Source organism: Enoplosus armatus, chromosome 6 (assembly GCF_043641665.1).
Source record: "Enoplosus armatus isolate fEnoArm2 chromosome 6, fEnoArm2.hap1, whole genome shotgun sequence".
Taxonomy (NCBI): domain Eukaryota; kingdom Metazoa; phylum Chordata; class Actinopteri; order Centrarchiformes; family Enoplosidae; genus Enoplosus; species Enoplosus armatus.
This window is the reverse complement of record NC_092185.1, coordinates 12,875,574-12,892,239: the sequence shown is the minus strand read 5'-3', so window position 1 is coordinate 12,892,239 and position 16,666 is coordinate 12,875,574. Positions and strand designations below refer to the sequence as shown.

The 16,666-nt window shown below is 41.1% G+C and overlaps 1 protein-coding gene across 1 annotated transcript in view; it reads right to left on the bottom strand.

Annotated features, from left to right (window-relative positions):
- The window catches only part of tjp1b (tight junction protein 1b), a 62,383-nt gene that overhangs the window by 9,767 nt on the left and 35,950 nt on the right, over positions 1-16,666 (bottom strand). The window contains exons 4-21 of the mRNA XM_070908152.1: positions 9,796-9,852; positions 9,151-9,275; positions 8,933-9,035; positions 8,386-8,701; positions 7,929-8,035; positions 7,072-7,240; positions 6,813-6,957; positions 5,556-5,567; positions 3,983-4,116; positions 3,256-3,361; positions 2,513-2,663; positions 1,746-1,854; positions 1,433-1,652; positions 986-1,170; positions 799-894; positions 615-697; positions 299-509; positions 89-189 (exon numbers count right to left, since the gene is read on the bottom strand). Coding sequence (XP_070764253.1) covers positions 89-189; positions 299-509; positions 615-697; positions 799-894; positions 986-1,170; positions 1,433-1,652; positions 1,746-1,854; positions 2,513-2,663; positions 3,256-3,361; positions 3,983-4,116; positions 5,556-5,567; positions 6,813-6,957; positions 7,072-7,240; positions 7,929-8,035; positions 8,386-8,701; positions 8,933-9,035; positions 9,151-9,275; positions 9,796-9,852 — 2,430 coding nt within the window. The remainder of the gene's footprint in view (positions 1-88; positions 190-298; positions 510-614; positions 698-798; positions 895-985; positions 1,171-1,432; positions 1,653-1,745; positions 1,855-2,512; positions 2,664-3,255; positions 3,362-3,982; positions 4,117-5,555; positions 5,568-6,812; positions 6,958-7,071; positions 7,241-7,928; positions 8,036-8,385; positions 8,702-8,932; positions 9,036-9,150; positions 9,276-9,795; positions 9,853-16,666) is intronic.

Genomic DNA, 16,666 nt, shown 5'->3' with positions numbered 1-16,666 from the left:
GTTATCATCTCAAGTGTCACTCAATCAGACTAACAGGACGCAAAAGATATGAAATGTAAAGACAAAACCTCACAGGCTCGTCTCTCACCTTGCCCTCTGACACCCACACCAACTGGTTCTGCTGTTGCTGGATTGTTTCTTTCAGAGCTCCGTACCAGCCGTCATTCATATTATTCAAGTTGATGGTGGCTAAGAGAGGATATTTCTGAGTCACAATCACTTGAACAAGAATAAAACATGTAAAAGAGACAATATACATTTTAAATGTACTGTGTTTTAACACTCTCTGCCCACTCACTGGTGAACAGGTGGTGATTATTCTTCCTCAGTTTGATGGCTCTCTCATAGAGCTTCCTGGCGCTCTTCCTGGACTCTGGACACAGTCTGGTCCTCATGTTCTTCACACCCTGCTTATTGTCGGGATTTAGGAAGACTACAATTGGATACCACTGAGCATAGTTCAGCCTGTCCACAGCGTTTGGGGTGATGTCCAGCACAGCATGTTTGTCCTTCATGGAGATAAAGAAAGGAGATATTAGGGATGAAAAATATATGTGACAAAATAATCTAAAAACCTACAGTTCATTTTATATGATAAAAGGAGGCATAATCACTCTGTCAATGATCTGCTTGATGGTGTGAAGACGAATGATTCCTGAACTACGCTGGTCTGTTCCTGCATCTCTCGGTTCACTCTCTGGAAAAGAAAAATGTAGAAAATATTTTTGTGTACTAACAGGTTTACTGTCAGTTGATGTTATCTTTAATATATGTGCCGTATAATGCAAACAAACATACTTGCAAGCTCAAAAAGATCTGGCTCTTCTCTGGCAAGTTTCTCTCGAGCAACGTCAGCAATGGGCCCGAATATTACCACAGGTCTCAGGAAACCAGCTGAACAAAAAATAAAAGCATTATCAGAGTCACAATGCAGCTTTAGTCACACATTGACATATAGGTTAGCAGACATGGTCAGATTCCTCACCCTCTCTCAGAACAACTCTTTCATAAGCTGGGAACTTTGTCTGGACTGGCTGGGAGGAGAGGTCCTCTCTGCTCTTCCTCAGGTTCCTCTTTGAGCTGCGAAGACCACGAAACCTCCAGAAGTCAGCCCTGTCGCCCCCTGCTGTTTTGGGGAGAGTGTATTGCACGCTGGAGAGCTGCTCCGCTCTGTTGACAAATGGCAGAAAGAAAGACAGTTCTTAATGTAACACAAGCTAATGGATGTGTCATAAACTTGGCACAGCTAACCTCAACACTGCCAATACCTAAGGACATTACATGGCAATGATAATCATAACAAATTTAATACAAATAGGGGACCTGACTGTCTACTGTTGTGACAAACATTTATCCAGCATGTCACTCTTTGGCATGAATGGTACATCAGTTTTCTCTAAGCAGTCACATATGTCCGTCAGGGTGCCGTCACCTGTTTTTGTTGGGAATGATGCCCCTCTCCACCTCTTGGTGGTTCTTGCCGATGCGAATAGCCAGCCAGGAACCCAGCTTGCCGTTGTAGAGGGTGTCCACCACACGGAACACCTCGCCCTTGTTAAAGCTCAACCCATACGGAGACTCCTTCTCATACTCAAAGTGTGTCCGGATGTAGAAGGAGTCACCAACATCCGACTCCACGATCCGCCGATACACTGAACAGGAAAAAGCAGAGAGTCAAAAACAACGGGCCAATACGATGAATAGAAATGAATCTCCTGTCTCATCTCCTTACTCACTTCACTTACCATCTTTCTTCTTCTGGGCCAGAATTGTGACCTCTTCACCCTTAGGAAGGTCCAGGAGAAACAGCACCGCCTCCTCTCGGATTATGTTTGCAAAATCTACATTATTTACCTGGAATTTGGGGAATACAGAGGTTATTGATCTATGCTTTCCACACAATAACTTCACTGTAGTCCAGGACTTTTCAGTTCAAGTTAAGGAGTAGGCTTCATTGGCCATAGTGTGCGTGACAGAAAGTGTATATCTCTATTTAAAATAAGGTTTACATAGCTCTTCCTGTTCTCAGTTTTGCCTGGGTAACTGCTTGTTTTACTGCATTGCAAGAGCTCAAGCCATTCCTCATTATACTTGGAGAAAGGCAGAGGAGGTACAAACAGAGAGATATATGGCTTTGAGGAAATGGGACAAACACAAACGAGAGGAAACACTGTTTTTTGTGTGTGCTCCCTCGGGGCCATTGCTAAGAGACCAGCCTGGAGGTACAGGAATTTTGGAGCAGCCGGTGTGTAGAACCATGAATAAAAAAAGGGAAAAGCTTTGAGGACGCATACCCCATAAAACATGGCTGTTTACAGACGCTATCAGGTACCCATTGTTAAAACAAGGAGAAGAAAAAAACGATCCTTTGTAACACAGAATAAGAGCTCCAGGTTTTGGACATATAACTTTTTGCAATCTCATTTTTACAACAACTTTTCAATCCAAAAACAGCCACTTGATTTCAGCTGTCAGGTTACACACTTGCTGTGTTAAAAATTAAGTATCTCACCCTGAGAATTTGGTCGCCCTCCTCCAGGCCCTCCTTAGCAGCTGGGCTATCCTCCAGCACTCCGGCTACGAAGATGCCCACGTCATTCCCCCCAGCCAGCCGCAGCCCCACGCTCTCCCCCTTCTTGAACTTCACCAGCTTCATGCTTGGCCTGATGACGGGGAATAAAAACAATAGTTGAGCAGATTTTCTTTGACATGACACCATTTGATGGCATTTCCCTCTTTCCAATGCAAACTTCACTTTATGAATAGTTCAGTGACTCTTGGATGCCAGCCAGGTTTCTCTTTTGTGAGGTTACAAACTGTTCTGTGGAAAAAGAAAGATACAGTCTAACAGAACATTTGAATACATTTCAATAATTTTGCTATAGATAAAAACAACCACAGTAAACTTTGTCTCACACACTAATAGTTGTGCATCCCATCATATTCAAAGCTGCTCATTCAACTTGCCAGCAAACCAGTACTTGCCATGAAATACACTTTTCTTAACAGCATTTACATTTTTTCCTTGTGGCAGCAAAAATGACCTGCTTTGTATAAATAACTGAGGGCAGGGTGAGCACAGGAGCATTTTGTAAACTGTTGACTGCTGTTCCAAGATGTGCTGTTGTTCTCTTTTTTATAAAATTATCTGAGAACTGTATGTATGTAGTAGTGAAAAGTCACATAGTAGTTTTTGTTATGTAGATTTTAAGATGACTTAATATTTGATGGTATGACATATACTCTTAATATTACCGTAGGATGCTATCGTCATGGGCAGCGCTTGGCACAGGGGCATCAGAGGGACTGACTGGCAGGTCTACATCTGGCTGTCCTGGCTGAGCATACACCGGCTTGGGCTCTGAACAAAAACACAAACAAACTCACGTTATTATTGCAGACAGAATGATGAACATGTAAAACGGTGTTGGACATTGTTTCAAAACAAAAGGAATACTGCCTCAAACACTGTCACAACTTAACAATACCACAGATACATATATGTTAAACTGTGAACAATTACACTAATGAAAAAACATAACTGTTCAAAACCACATACAGGCAAAGTATTATCACACACACACAAACTCAAGGCACACAGTGTCCTGAGCAGGGAGGTCAAACAGAAAGGCAGCACAGTGCTGCAGGCTGGGGAGGAACGTCAGACTCAATCAACTCATACAGTTTATTTTCACTTGGCTCCAGGCAAACTCAGCCAGGCTCAGCAGGCGTCTGGATCTAACTTTTGGTAGTTGTGCTTTTAAAAAGGGCAAAAATGACTGGTTCAAACAAGATTTCATTTAATGTTGTACCGCTTACGATGGACAGGGAAACCCATGCTAACATGTTGTATTAACTCATGGGTTACAAGACATACAAGACACAACTAATATGTCTATATGTTAAATTCTGATTTATAAATAATTTGTCTTGCACGTACACACAGAGATCTGGTTTAATGGCAGATTGTTAGATCACTTACCTGGGAGTGGTGGGAGCTGCTTCTCCTCTCTAGCAATAGCTGACTCCTTCGGTTTAGGCAGAGGAACCTCTTCGGCTAGCTTCGCTGGCGTTGAAGCCGGCTTCGAGATGCGTTCGTCATCACGACTTCTGTGACTGCAGATAAAAATAGATGTTTTTGAACATTTATCTTTAGAAAGGGAATACATGAGATTATAAATAGAGTATTCTGGAGATGTATAGCTTGGAGGCAACCAGAGAGCTTTAAGGCTACAACATCTTGACTACACGCAACAATACCAAGGCCATACACCGCTCAATACAAAAACCTAGACTGTAGGAAATTTCCTTCTGACTGCAGTGGACATGTACTGGCTGAGAAAAGAAAAACAGGTGAAAAGAGCTGCTCGAGTCTGAGAATGCATCTTAGTCTTGAAGGTCACCACTTTGTCTTTCCTCTCTTTTGTGCTCTATTTTTAGAGCAGCTTATCTAAGGTGTCAGAGTGGATTCTGTCCTCTAGGTGAATTTCACTGTGTGGCTCTGGCTTTAGACCAGCAAAGGTTTGACTTCGATGCCAGTTTTAAAAACAGTAAGGCTGTGTCAACTGATACACAGTGACCCTGACCAATTACGAGTCAGATAATTGTAAGTGATGACAGAATTTCCCTGTGTTTAGATAAATGCTGACATTCCCAATGTGTTTCAAATGAGAAATCAGAAGGGAAGGGAACAGAAGTAAGCAGAGCAGTCTGTCCAGGGGCACGGCTCTTGGTCACATGGCTGCTCACTGGCACAACTTTACTGGCAAAATACTGCTTTATTCACAGGCTGAGTGACAAAAGGACCCTGTTTGAACTGGCTGCAGAGGAACAAACTTCTTTTTCAACCCATCCTGGAGGAGGCCCCACTTTTAACTGCCAACTTCCTGAACTGAGAAAAAAAGGTCACAGGTCACAGATCAGGTTCAGATAAACAATAACATCCTGTCCCAGCATCTCCTTCCTGTTAATTAAAATACTTCAATATATTGATTACTTAAGCCTTGCCTCGATGTGTTATAAGTACATTATTACATATTTTTGCTTTTGGACTCTTAAAAAGTGTGAATATTAAAAACACATTCAACAAAAATAAGAGCGCAAAATCACGCCAGACATCCACAGATATAAAGAGAGAAAGATCTGAGCGCAGCCACATGTAAAGGATTGTTGGTGAAGACCTTTTGTTCCTTTGTTGTCTGAGCCTTATTGTCCTCGTGCCAAACATGCAGTTTGCCCACCGAAACATTCAAGAGACACAGAGATCCTGTGACACTTTCACAGGACTGTGTCATCAAAACAAGACGTGTCACTGAATAATTGATGTTGTATAACGTCACTTGAGCATATTCCATTAGCTAATAATTTGCTGTTACGCAAAACACAGATTTTCCTGACAAAGTTCTCTATTGCAAAGATGACTGTGAGTGTGGAGTTATTAAGAGTCCTAACACCTAAAACTAGACCTACTTGTCTATTAATCTACATTAAATCTATTCATGATTTACTACCACTACTATCAGTAACTATTTACACTGGGTAATGGTCAAACTTACGGTATTCTCCAGCTGTTGAAGTATAAAGGGAATAAAAAAGGGCAGACAGATCTCATTAAAAGTGATACTCATAAGCATTGTTGCTTTTTGCTAATGCAGTTTTCCTGTGTTTGGCATACATCATTATGTTTAAGACCTTTTCTAGTTGCCACATTATATAATTTTGCAGTTTTTGAAACTGATGTATCAAAAATGCTTTGTTCAAAATGGCACACAGGACACACAGTAATTTAGGTTGACCACTGAACCTTTACAAAAACCAGAGCAGAGTTATGGCCCCTAATTTTGACACAGATTCGCTCTTTTGCAGCTTAACAGTTGACTTTTATTTTCCTCGGGTCAATAAGCAGAGTGAATGGGGAACAACTCTGGTGCTCTATTGAGTTTGAATGAAAAATTAATGAGGTACTTTCCAACAAGATTACAGTCAAAGAAGTGCTGAATTGGCTGATGGCTGGTATTAACCCAAACATAAAATCAAAAGGCCTTCACAACCAAACAAAACAAAACAAGCCTGTCTTTGACAGATAAAAACATAGACCTTATGACAAGATCAGTCTCATAACAGCTGTTTACACTGTTGTATTAATATGGGATTGCAACTAACGGTTAATTTAACTATTGATCACGATTATTTTTCAAATTCATTGTTTAGTCTAAAAAAAAACATCTGAAGATAGTAAATGGTGCCCATCACAATTTCTAGTTTACTATCGAATAAGACAACGAAAAGCAGTAAAACCTCACAATTGAGAAGCTGGAACTAGTGGATGTATTGCATCCATGCTTAAAAAAATTACTTAAACAATTAGTCAATTATTGAAACAGATGCCGATTATTTTTCTGTTGACTGAGTGATTGATTATTGTTTCAGCTCTTCGTTCATAACATGAAAAATAGTTCCCTTTCAATCACAAACATTAAGTGCTGGTAATCTGTAATAGTCTGGCCTTGTTGATATTGGTAACATCTTTGGTGGCAAGTGGTCACTGCTGGTGTTTCTGATCAGTTTGCAGTCAAACAACGTGGCCTCTCATAAGACGTCTATTTTCTCTTGGATTTATTTTTGTTGAAATCTGAATTATTGCAGGTACTGGATTGCTACCGTTTTATATCAACTGGAGAGAAAAAGCAGCAGGACTGAATTAATCTATATGAAAATGACACAGATTATAATTTTACAGGTATCCCCCTGGTGCACTTCTTTCATGACAGCTAAAAGCCTTTAACATAAATTTGTGAATGAACAGTCTTTACCTGCCATTGCTGATTTGTGGGGGTGAGTGTCTGGAGTGGTCTGAGGGTTCAGAGCGTCTGTCTGGAGAGCGGGAGCGGCTGCTACGATGTCTGTCATGCGATCGATTGGAATGGTCGGATGCCAGAGAATGGATATCTGAAATGTCTGATCAAACAAGAGCCACTGTTCAACGACTGCAGTCTGAAATACACACCGACAAGTCTGGCTTTTAAGCTGCGCCCCATTTTAGCTGGATCCAACACTTAACACCACCCTCACCGTCTCTGTCAGAGGCGTTGGCTGAAGCAATGCTGTCATCGAGGTCAGGGATGTTCAGCAGGGTCGCCCTGTCGTCCCTCTGAACAACCATTTTTAGCTTGCCCTTTGACCTTTCTATCAGCTTCTTGGCGTCTATCAAGGAGAGGTTCTCTGTCACTGTGCCATTGATCTGAGAGGATCAGAAAGAAAAAAGAAGCTATTAACGATGATATGGCAAAGAACAGCCAGAGAATTTCAATTAAAAATAAGAGAAATCAAATAAAGATGTCTTTGTGTCTCATTTTCATGCAATAAAATGGTCATATGAGAACTTAAGTTTAGGCTACAAATGCATTATCTTGAAAGGCACAAGATCAGATGCCAATTAACTGCAACACTGATTATGTGAAATCAATTTGTAAAGCTATGAGCGCTATGCACATCATTTTGACAATTCTTTCCTATGATCATTTGATTAACCTTTCATTTCTTAAGTGCTGGCATTCAAAGAAAGTAGGTGTGAGAAACAATTGATTCAGAATAGTCATAACAGTTCAAAAAGCACCTCTTCTGCAGATGGAGCTACTTTATATGTTCTTCCAAATGTGACAGAACTGAGCTACAAGCAGATGAACAGCTGTAAGTGCTGTTATGCATCGTTAGATAGTAGAAATATAGAGAGAAAACAAAGGGGTTAGTACAGCAGTACACAGAGTATAAATCAGTTCCTTCAATTCTTCTCTCCATCTCCATCAATATAAAAATGGAAAAAGAAAACAATGTTAGATTTACAATGGTTTCTTTCATGTTTAATATTGTATGATATTTACATATGAAATATTCACCAGGGTTCTTGCCTCCCTCTCCCTCACCCTCACCTTCAGTACAACATCCCCTTCCTGGATGTTGCCGTCCCTGGCTGCCAGGCTCTCAGGGGAAATGTCCTTAACAAAGATGTGGCTGGCCAGGCGCAGGCCATATTCTGCTTACAAAGTGAACGACAGCAACAAAAACGATGTTAGCACAGAGTTCACGTGACCACACCACACTTTGCTGTCAAGCCGTTGCTCCCGCTGGGATTAACAGTACTGATTAAAGAAGATTAATTGCTCTTTTACTTAGATTTACTTGAGTTAACTTGGATTTTGCTGTGGCTGGCAAGTTTTGTTTACTCTGGCAGTTGACCAATGCTGATTTGGAGGTCTTATTCTCTTCTAAAAGTCTGGCTGTCTGGTAGTAGCTGGGTAAATAAAATGGCAGGTGATTTCCTGGAAAACTACAGAAAGAAATTTTCTTTCTGCCCTCCTTTTTTATCCCCGACTTTGTGAGCCTCACCTTCATTTTTGCGGGATTTCACAAGTGTGACCTTGGCAGGACGTGGGGGCAGGTTGTGCGAGCGGTGGTCTGAGCGAGGGGAGAGACTCCTCTCCCGCGAGCCGCTGCGTTCACGTTCCCTGTCTCTTCGCCCACTGCTCCGCCCACTGCGCCTGCCCATGGCCCCGCCCACACCGCTGTAAGCGCCGCTGCGTCCGCTACGCGTCTCATATATCTCTTCATCATAGCTGTCCTCCTCCTCATCATGCTCCGACATAGTTTCCCTCTCCCCTAGGCGGCCCATGGGGACATGGACCTTCCTCTTCCGTCTGATTGTCTGGCCAAAGGAAATAAGATATTAGATCAGCCGGACAACCAATCAATCAGTTACAGTAAGATGAATCAATCAGTCCAATGTTCAGGTACATTTCTCCTACTAGTCAATTATGATACAAGAAGAAGAAATATCCAAATGCCATACATGCTTGTATACATATGACAACACATTGTACTACACAAAATACTCAAAATTTTCTGCAGGAATTCATAATGAGATGTTGACACTCACAATTTTGGCAATTTTCCCACTTTTACGAAGCTGCTGGACTGCGTACGCGTGCTCCACATTGTCCATGGAGACAGCATTGACCATAACGACTCTGTCATTTTCCCTAGAGAGGAGACAGAGATAACAGACATGCTGGAGTCTTTCTGTGGCAGGCAGGGGAATTCAGTACTAATAACCAGAAATCTGACCGGTCTGCCAATAATGGAACAAAATCTTACTGCAGTAGGCCTTCCGCTGGGCCTCCTTTCAGCACATCCGAGATGACAATGGAGGTCTCGCCGCTCTGAAAATGAGGGTTATCCCGACCTCCTGATATGGCTATCCCGAAGCCAAACCCTGGTGCCTGCACACAGAGACACATAGGGAACATAGAAACATTAGGATGTTGATTTAGCTGTCTGTGTGGACCAAAATATTCAACATAATATAAAAAGTGTGGATACATTTTTTAGGCTGCTTGTAAACCAAATCTACATTATTACAAACATATATTAGCCATTCATTGTTGCTTCTACTATCTATAAAATTAGTATTTTATCCACTGTCAGCAAGCACATAGACTAAAAGCTGTGGTGAGTTGGCTTCTTCATGCACAAACTGCAGGTTTTGTGTAGGTTATTTGGGCTCTGTCATGCAGAGGCAAAGCTCTGTGATGTTTAGTTTGTTCCACCTGAGACTGTGTACAGAGTGAGCACACACACCTACATGATGGGATCCTGAAAATAGGAGGGAAGAAAAATGCAGAGACGGGGGATGGAAGAAAAGACAGAAAAAACAGGCAGGGTAGAGAGATACAGGGACCAAGACAAGTTTCAACATAGAGAGATGTAAAGAGCATCTGAGGGAGGATAACAGATACCTACCCTGTGTAGTGTTACTGTGTGCTGTTCCCAAATGACAGTTTCCTCCATTGCTGCGCTCTGGAAGAGAGAGATACAGAACAGTGTGATTAACACAAGTTAATACAACAAGAGATCTAACAGAGTTCAGATCCAAAGAGGCAGAATAAGGCAGCAGGACATACAGTTTGGTCTCATGACAAAAAGGGACACAAATAGATTCAGTCAACAAGAAAGTCATGTGTCTTGCCAAAGTTTCCTTGGGTAAAACACCAAACCAAAGCCCTTGTTCAGAGTCATTTAACATCTTCGCTGCAGCTGCAGATACATTAATTTAACAGTTATCTGAAGCACAAATAAATATTTCTGCTGTCAAGAAAACTACAAAAAAATGCAAAAATAATTATTTAAATTGATAAAAGGTGAAAGTGTAAAATTGTCAGTGTTTAAGCCAATTTGCTCCTGAAACAGATACACAGCAAGTTTCCACCGGAAACTGTGAATTTAACCTTTATCTAAGTCTGCAGGACAGTCCATCACCATCTTTTTCAAGTAAATAATGTGGACGTTATCGGCACAGTCTAATTGCCTCTATAATGTATACAGTTGTGCTTCAAGGCACATCCGTACAACCAATGCTTCTGCAGTATACTTAACATTATCTTGAGTTGAGAAAATTGAGAAATTATTAATTAAACATTAGCCACCTGAGGGATTTTGGTTTTATTTTATGTACTGCAAATAAAGTATGTAAGGAATATACTAAAGCCTGCACAGTCAAACGCAGTAAACAAACTACTAAGAACAAAAGCATACACTGAAAACATTAAGTAAAAATGATAAACAGTGAACAGTGTGAAACCATACACATTTTGAAAAACAATAATAGTATTTAACTGAAGTCCATTTCCACTTCATCCCCTCTACTAAGAGTTTCTATTAAAAGAGGGAAGCAGTCCCAGTGTTTCTGGGCTCTTCACAGGCGAAATTTAATAAGAATGGAAGCTGTCACAGCCACTATACACATGGAGGGCTTCACCCAGCAGGTTATTGAGTTTGTTTCAAGTTTTACACTGTTGCCCATTTACAGTGACACAGATAGCACCGTGTTGTGCTTGGTTTTATTTGCAGTAGCCTTGCCAAACAGACCACACACACACACTATCAACATATTCTCCTTTATAGTAGATCCAAAGTATGAGGTCCCATGTTTATAGTGCGTTGAATTCAATTATATGATACAATGATTAAAAACCCTGCTAGATACACTGACGCCACACTGACAGTAAGTCTTTGAAATTAAAGCACACTCTCTGTCACATTAACAACCAGAGAGGATAAGATGAAGGTCGACTCCTTCAGCTGTTAGGTCAGCACTGTCCTCTACGCACCACTGCTCATTTCTTATCTTATCTCTCCTTCTATATCATTTCACCTCCGCCACAATCTCACGACACATTAGACATCCACAATCTCACGACACATTAGACATTCAATGAGTGCCTATAAAATACTATTAGGTCCATCCCTTTGGGGCAAATTACAACCCACATCACAGCACCTAATGCAATAAGCCCCATTTGTCATGTAAATTGATCCTAGCTGTGCGACCTTAATAGGTGAGACTATCACACATTTCCCTCCTGCTTTCCTTGTAATTTCTTTGACACCTCAAACACTTACAGTACGGCCACCTCTGCAGAGAACTCATTGAGAAGAGTGATCTCATGTTGCGGCACATTAAAGTGTGATGACAGATGGGAGGGAGATGAATCTTAGATTAAAAGCAGTATCAGTTCCAGTGCCTGGACCCTCAGCTGACATCATTGCCACCTTGTTGGCAGCTTCAAACCCAAAACACCTAGGAAGTGTCAGTCCGGCTTCATGTTTAAGATTAATATGCACCACATCAGCATGACAAGCTGCTAATGGTACGGCTATCAAGTACCCACGACTGATAATGACGCTTAAATCTTGGATGAGCCCCAGGCAAGATATTTAAAAATTACAATTTGAAAAGATATCTTTTAAGTTTTAAGGACACAATGTCTGTTTGTTGTGTTGTGTTGTTTTTATATGACAGAAAAACTGAGGTAATAATATAACAGACTGTCTGCTGCTGCTGTTTATTGTTTTACCACCCAGGCTTCCTTCAACACATCGTCCTTATGTCTGTCGTGACCTGTCGGCCAAGTGCCAAACGTTAGCTAGTGTCTGGGAATACAGGCAGCTGAATAAATCGCCACAAGTGGCCCCAGACTTTCTCGGCTTGGCAGCAACAGTCACAATCTCCTCAAGCTGCTTATGGTGGGACGCACACAAGGAGGGTGAACAAAAGTTTGAGCAGGGGAACTCCCCCTGGCCTTTTACATTGAATACACTGCACTTGAGAGAGGAAAAAAAAGACATCTGAATATTAACAAGACTGCTGAAAACAGGAGGCATGGATTCTCACTGGAAAGTTTGCTCTTTGGAGAGGAGGATTTATGCCGGTGTCTTCTTGATCAGCACTGTGGAAACGCTGATGCAAAGAACTCTGACATTTCGTCTAAATTTATAGATGGTTTGCCACTAAACTGCAAAGTTATAGGAGGTACTTGTTTCCAGTTGACATTCCTACTTTGAGAAATTCTTTATAGGCATTCACGCAGCACAACACAAACATGCACACACACAAGCGTATAATGTTTAGGCCCCGTGTTGCAGCGGGGTTGTGAGAAATGTGATTTTGTTGTCTGGAAAATATGATTAGAGAAAGCTTCCTATGTCTGATCCAATAAAATAAATCACCATAAAATTAATGGAATGTAAAATCCAAAATGGTGCAAAACAGGAGGAATCTAAAATGGAGCAAAAACTAAAAAGAGTTTAGGAGGGAAAAACAGATTTAGTAGGGTCCTGCAGTGTGCATCTCTCCCTCTCCCACCCTCCCTCTTTCCCCTCACACACACACACCTTTCACTTTGAAGGGATGTAATTTTGCTTTCTCCTCCTGCAGAGCTTGTTGCTCTGGTAACAGAGGGGGAACAGTGTGGTGTTGTTCAAGTGGCCTGACATTTTCAGGCCATGTCTGAAGGTTCCCCTCAACTGTGGGAGGTTTAATACAGACACAGCTAAATTAATTTAGAAACAAAAGTCTTTTTTACATTTTAAATTAGCACTATTTATTTGTTTCTACATGTATTGTATCTAAACACAGCCTGCACTAATGGTCTGACATTTCTCAAAAACAAACAAGTCACCTCAAAAGTGCCGTTCTTTGTAGGAATTAACTTTTAAGTAATAAGTTTGCAGAACAACAACAAAATACTATATGCACATAGCATTGTGTATTTAGTCTCACAACCAAACATCTCAGTGCCCTATTCAGAGCCAAAGACACTAATCTCAAAAGTCAAGTAAACATAAAAGAAAGAAAAGGGACCAGTGTCCCATCGCTTGAGTCGACTCTGCGCTGCTCCTGTACAGTTTGTACTAAAGTCGCATCAGCATCCAGTGACTGATGAGTTTTTGTGGCACTGTTGTGCACGCCCTTTATGGCCACAAACAACTGGTGCCAACAGAAGCTTCATGCCACAAGCCAGAGCCAGGGTTGGCAGCCGCTCCACAGCGGAGACACAACATGTCGGCTGGGTCATGCTTGGGGGATTACAACCAGGCAACTTGGGAGCCAGCACTATAACACAGATGGACTACAACACAGATGGATCACACAGCTGAGTGGAGAAAGGAGAGGAAGGCTGTGATCAAAATGGACCGTGTGGAGTCAATACACATTCACATATTCAATAAGCCCACTGTGTGTTTTATTCCCCTGCAGGATAAAGTATTAAAGCATGTCTCTCAAAGAAATACTCTACCATCAACCTTTCAAGCTAATAACTTCCATATGTAAATCAATTTAGGGATGCAACTAATGATTATCTTCTATTATTGTAGAGTAGAAGTGAGTACTCGATTAATCAATTAGTCGATTTAAATCGTTAAGTATTTTGATAATCGATTAATCATTTACTGCAAGAACTCACTGGTTCCACCCCAGTCCTGGTTGACCTCATCTAATGTATTGTTTTGTCCAACCAACAGTCCAAAACCCAAAGATATTCAGCTTACAATTATATAAAAACAATGAAAACCAGCAAATACTCACATTGGAAAACTGTAACCAGATCATTTTTGGTATCGTTGCCTAAAAAAACGGCTTAAACGATTATCAAAATAGTTGCAGATTGATTTTCTGTCAACTGACTAATCAAATAATTGACTAATTGTTGCAGCTCTAATTTTAAGACATGTCAGTGGGCTCTGAGAACTTGTAATTGGTCTTTACTTTTCTATTTACTTACATTCTATCGACCAAACAATTAATCGAGAAAATAATCGGTAGATTAATCAATAATAAATAATCATTAGGTGCACCCCTACATTACCCCCCTACATAAAATATCCTTCAAAATTTTCCAGAGCCCAAGTTTACATACTTGAATATCTTCTCCAACCAACAGTCCAAAAGCTAGTTGATTGACGATTAATCCTTTCAGCTCTAAATATTTGCAAGTTCAGTGACAAATATAGCCAACATTACTAGTATTTGAGGCAGACATTTGTAGCTAATAATAAAAAGCTATCTATAAGCCAGTGAAATAAAATGGTCAAAAACAAGTACTTGTGTGACCTGGCAGCACCATCTGAATCTATCAAAACTGAATATTAGCACATTTTGGCTACTGTTGGCAAGTCTAGCAGCCATTTTGGCAGAGTATCTGTCTTTCGACAGTTCTTTTCAATTCCAAATATCAATTTGGCTGGTGAAATAGTAAAAGGAGCTGATCTTTGGGGTTGCTTTGCAAAAGCCACGCCTCACATCTCTGCCCTCTTTCTTCCTGTTCCAGATTCTGTACTGTAGCTTCCACGAAACTAGAAAACCCGCTAACCTAACCCTCCTGAAATGTGAATTTCTTAACTGGTGTCGCCGACATGGAGCCAATATAGCAACTGCTTTGCTATATTAAAAGTAGTGATGCAGGCTCTATTAATCCATACATGGTGCAAAGTAAAAATCTGAACCTAAAAAAGTAGAAGAATATCTCTGTTTCAACTTGAAGACAAAAATCCTTAATATACAATGAGTCATCATGATACTAACCTTACACGACCCATGAAGAGGGAAGCTAAGACTGTGTTTCATTTAGTATTCACTTTGGAGTATCATTAAAATTAAAGAGTGCTGGCTCCCCAACTCTGTATTCAGCAGAAAAACACAATCATATTTCTTCCAAAGAAGGAACTGAGGCAATATGGTGGGGTGTTCAATTCTCTGACTAAGAGAATAGATTTTGTGCTGTAGTATGGTTTAGGGGTGAGGCAGAATCTTATTCAATTTTGACCGCTGTGGGACAAGAGTAGCTAAAAATAACTCTCATTAATTCTGCCGTTGTGATGCTGCAACATAGTGTTTTAAGGGAAACTTGCAGCATGAACACTGGAGAGCGTTTAATAACCTCTTGTTATATTAAATGCCACGAATTGACTGAAACAAATGATGCAATACAGCATAGAAAGTACATTCACTTTGTCTCTAGTGCCCATTTGTTGGATTTGTCTGTAAGGCCTGAGGAAAACAAAGAGAGGGAGATCATATTCACAAAGCCCTTACAGTGCCAGTGCAGTGAAAATGTGGCTATTTAAACAAGCATTACAATAAAGGATGCTTAATGTTGATGGTGGGATACTATGGATACTACTACTTTTGCTGATAATTTTGCTGATTAGCTGAAATAAAACCAACTAATTTACTTTTGTAAGAGTATCCTTATTTGGGACCTAAACAAGCTTCCACAGTCCAACTACAGATGGGTCTCCACATAATGAGAGCAGCAATAAAGATAAATTAGGCATGAGGGGAAACATCTCTCATTTTCCTTGCAGCCATTAAATCAAACCAGGATCGACACTGACACAAAGACTAGTATGCCAGCAATGAACAAATTGCTAAGTCCAAACAAGGATACTTTCAGAGCGCTGTGCAAGTTGCACTGCGGCCAAAGACAGAAAACAACAACAGGATCGCACTCCACTGTGGCTGCTGGCAGTGAAGCAGCAAACAAGTAGAATAAGATGATTGATCACTTCAGAAATTGAAACCGATGTGCTGGGGAGTGCTGACAACTGCTAAAACTCCCCTGCCTCCGAGAACATATTCAAATGCTAATGAGGGCCCATGCCATAGCACCAGTCAGGGGGTCCCATGAGAGATAAGTGACACTCTGCACATACAACATGGTTAGACACTGCACTGTGGCTCTCTAATGGGGGGAGATAGCGGCAGAGACGCAGCAATGCACAAGTGATAAGAAGGTCAAGAGATGAAAGCTATTAACTCTGATATCAAACTTAATTACCAACCATTACAGCCACGAAAGACACACACACCTGCATTATTTAAAGGCTACAGTAAAACAGACTTACACCTCATTTCCTTTGGTTTGTTGCTCAAGTATTCAGATACAACTGAATGCATAGAAGATCAGAGCTACTTACATCAGTTCATCCTGGTCTCTACAGAGGACACAGATAAAAAAGCATCTCCAACCTCCAGCTACTCCTCAGTAAATCCAGCAGGAGATTCCTGCAGACGCACATCAGCAGCCTCAGTGCATAACCGCACCAGTCAGTGCTGGGAGGGACTTACCCCCACCTTCCTTTCCTTTCTCTGTTCTTAGCTCTGGAAAAACTGAAATTACGACCACAGGTGAGGGGTTATGAAACACACCCTGCAGCTACACCCTAATGCTTCCTCTGCCCCGTACGGGTCTGTGTCCTCTCCCAACATCTTTCTTCAAAATGTATCCCGCCCTCCAAAGCTCTCCTTAGACGCTCGTGGGATCGAAGCAAA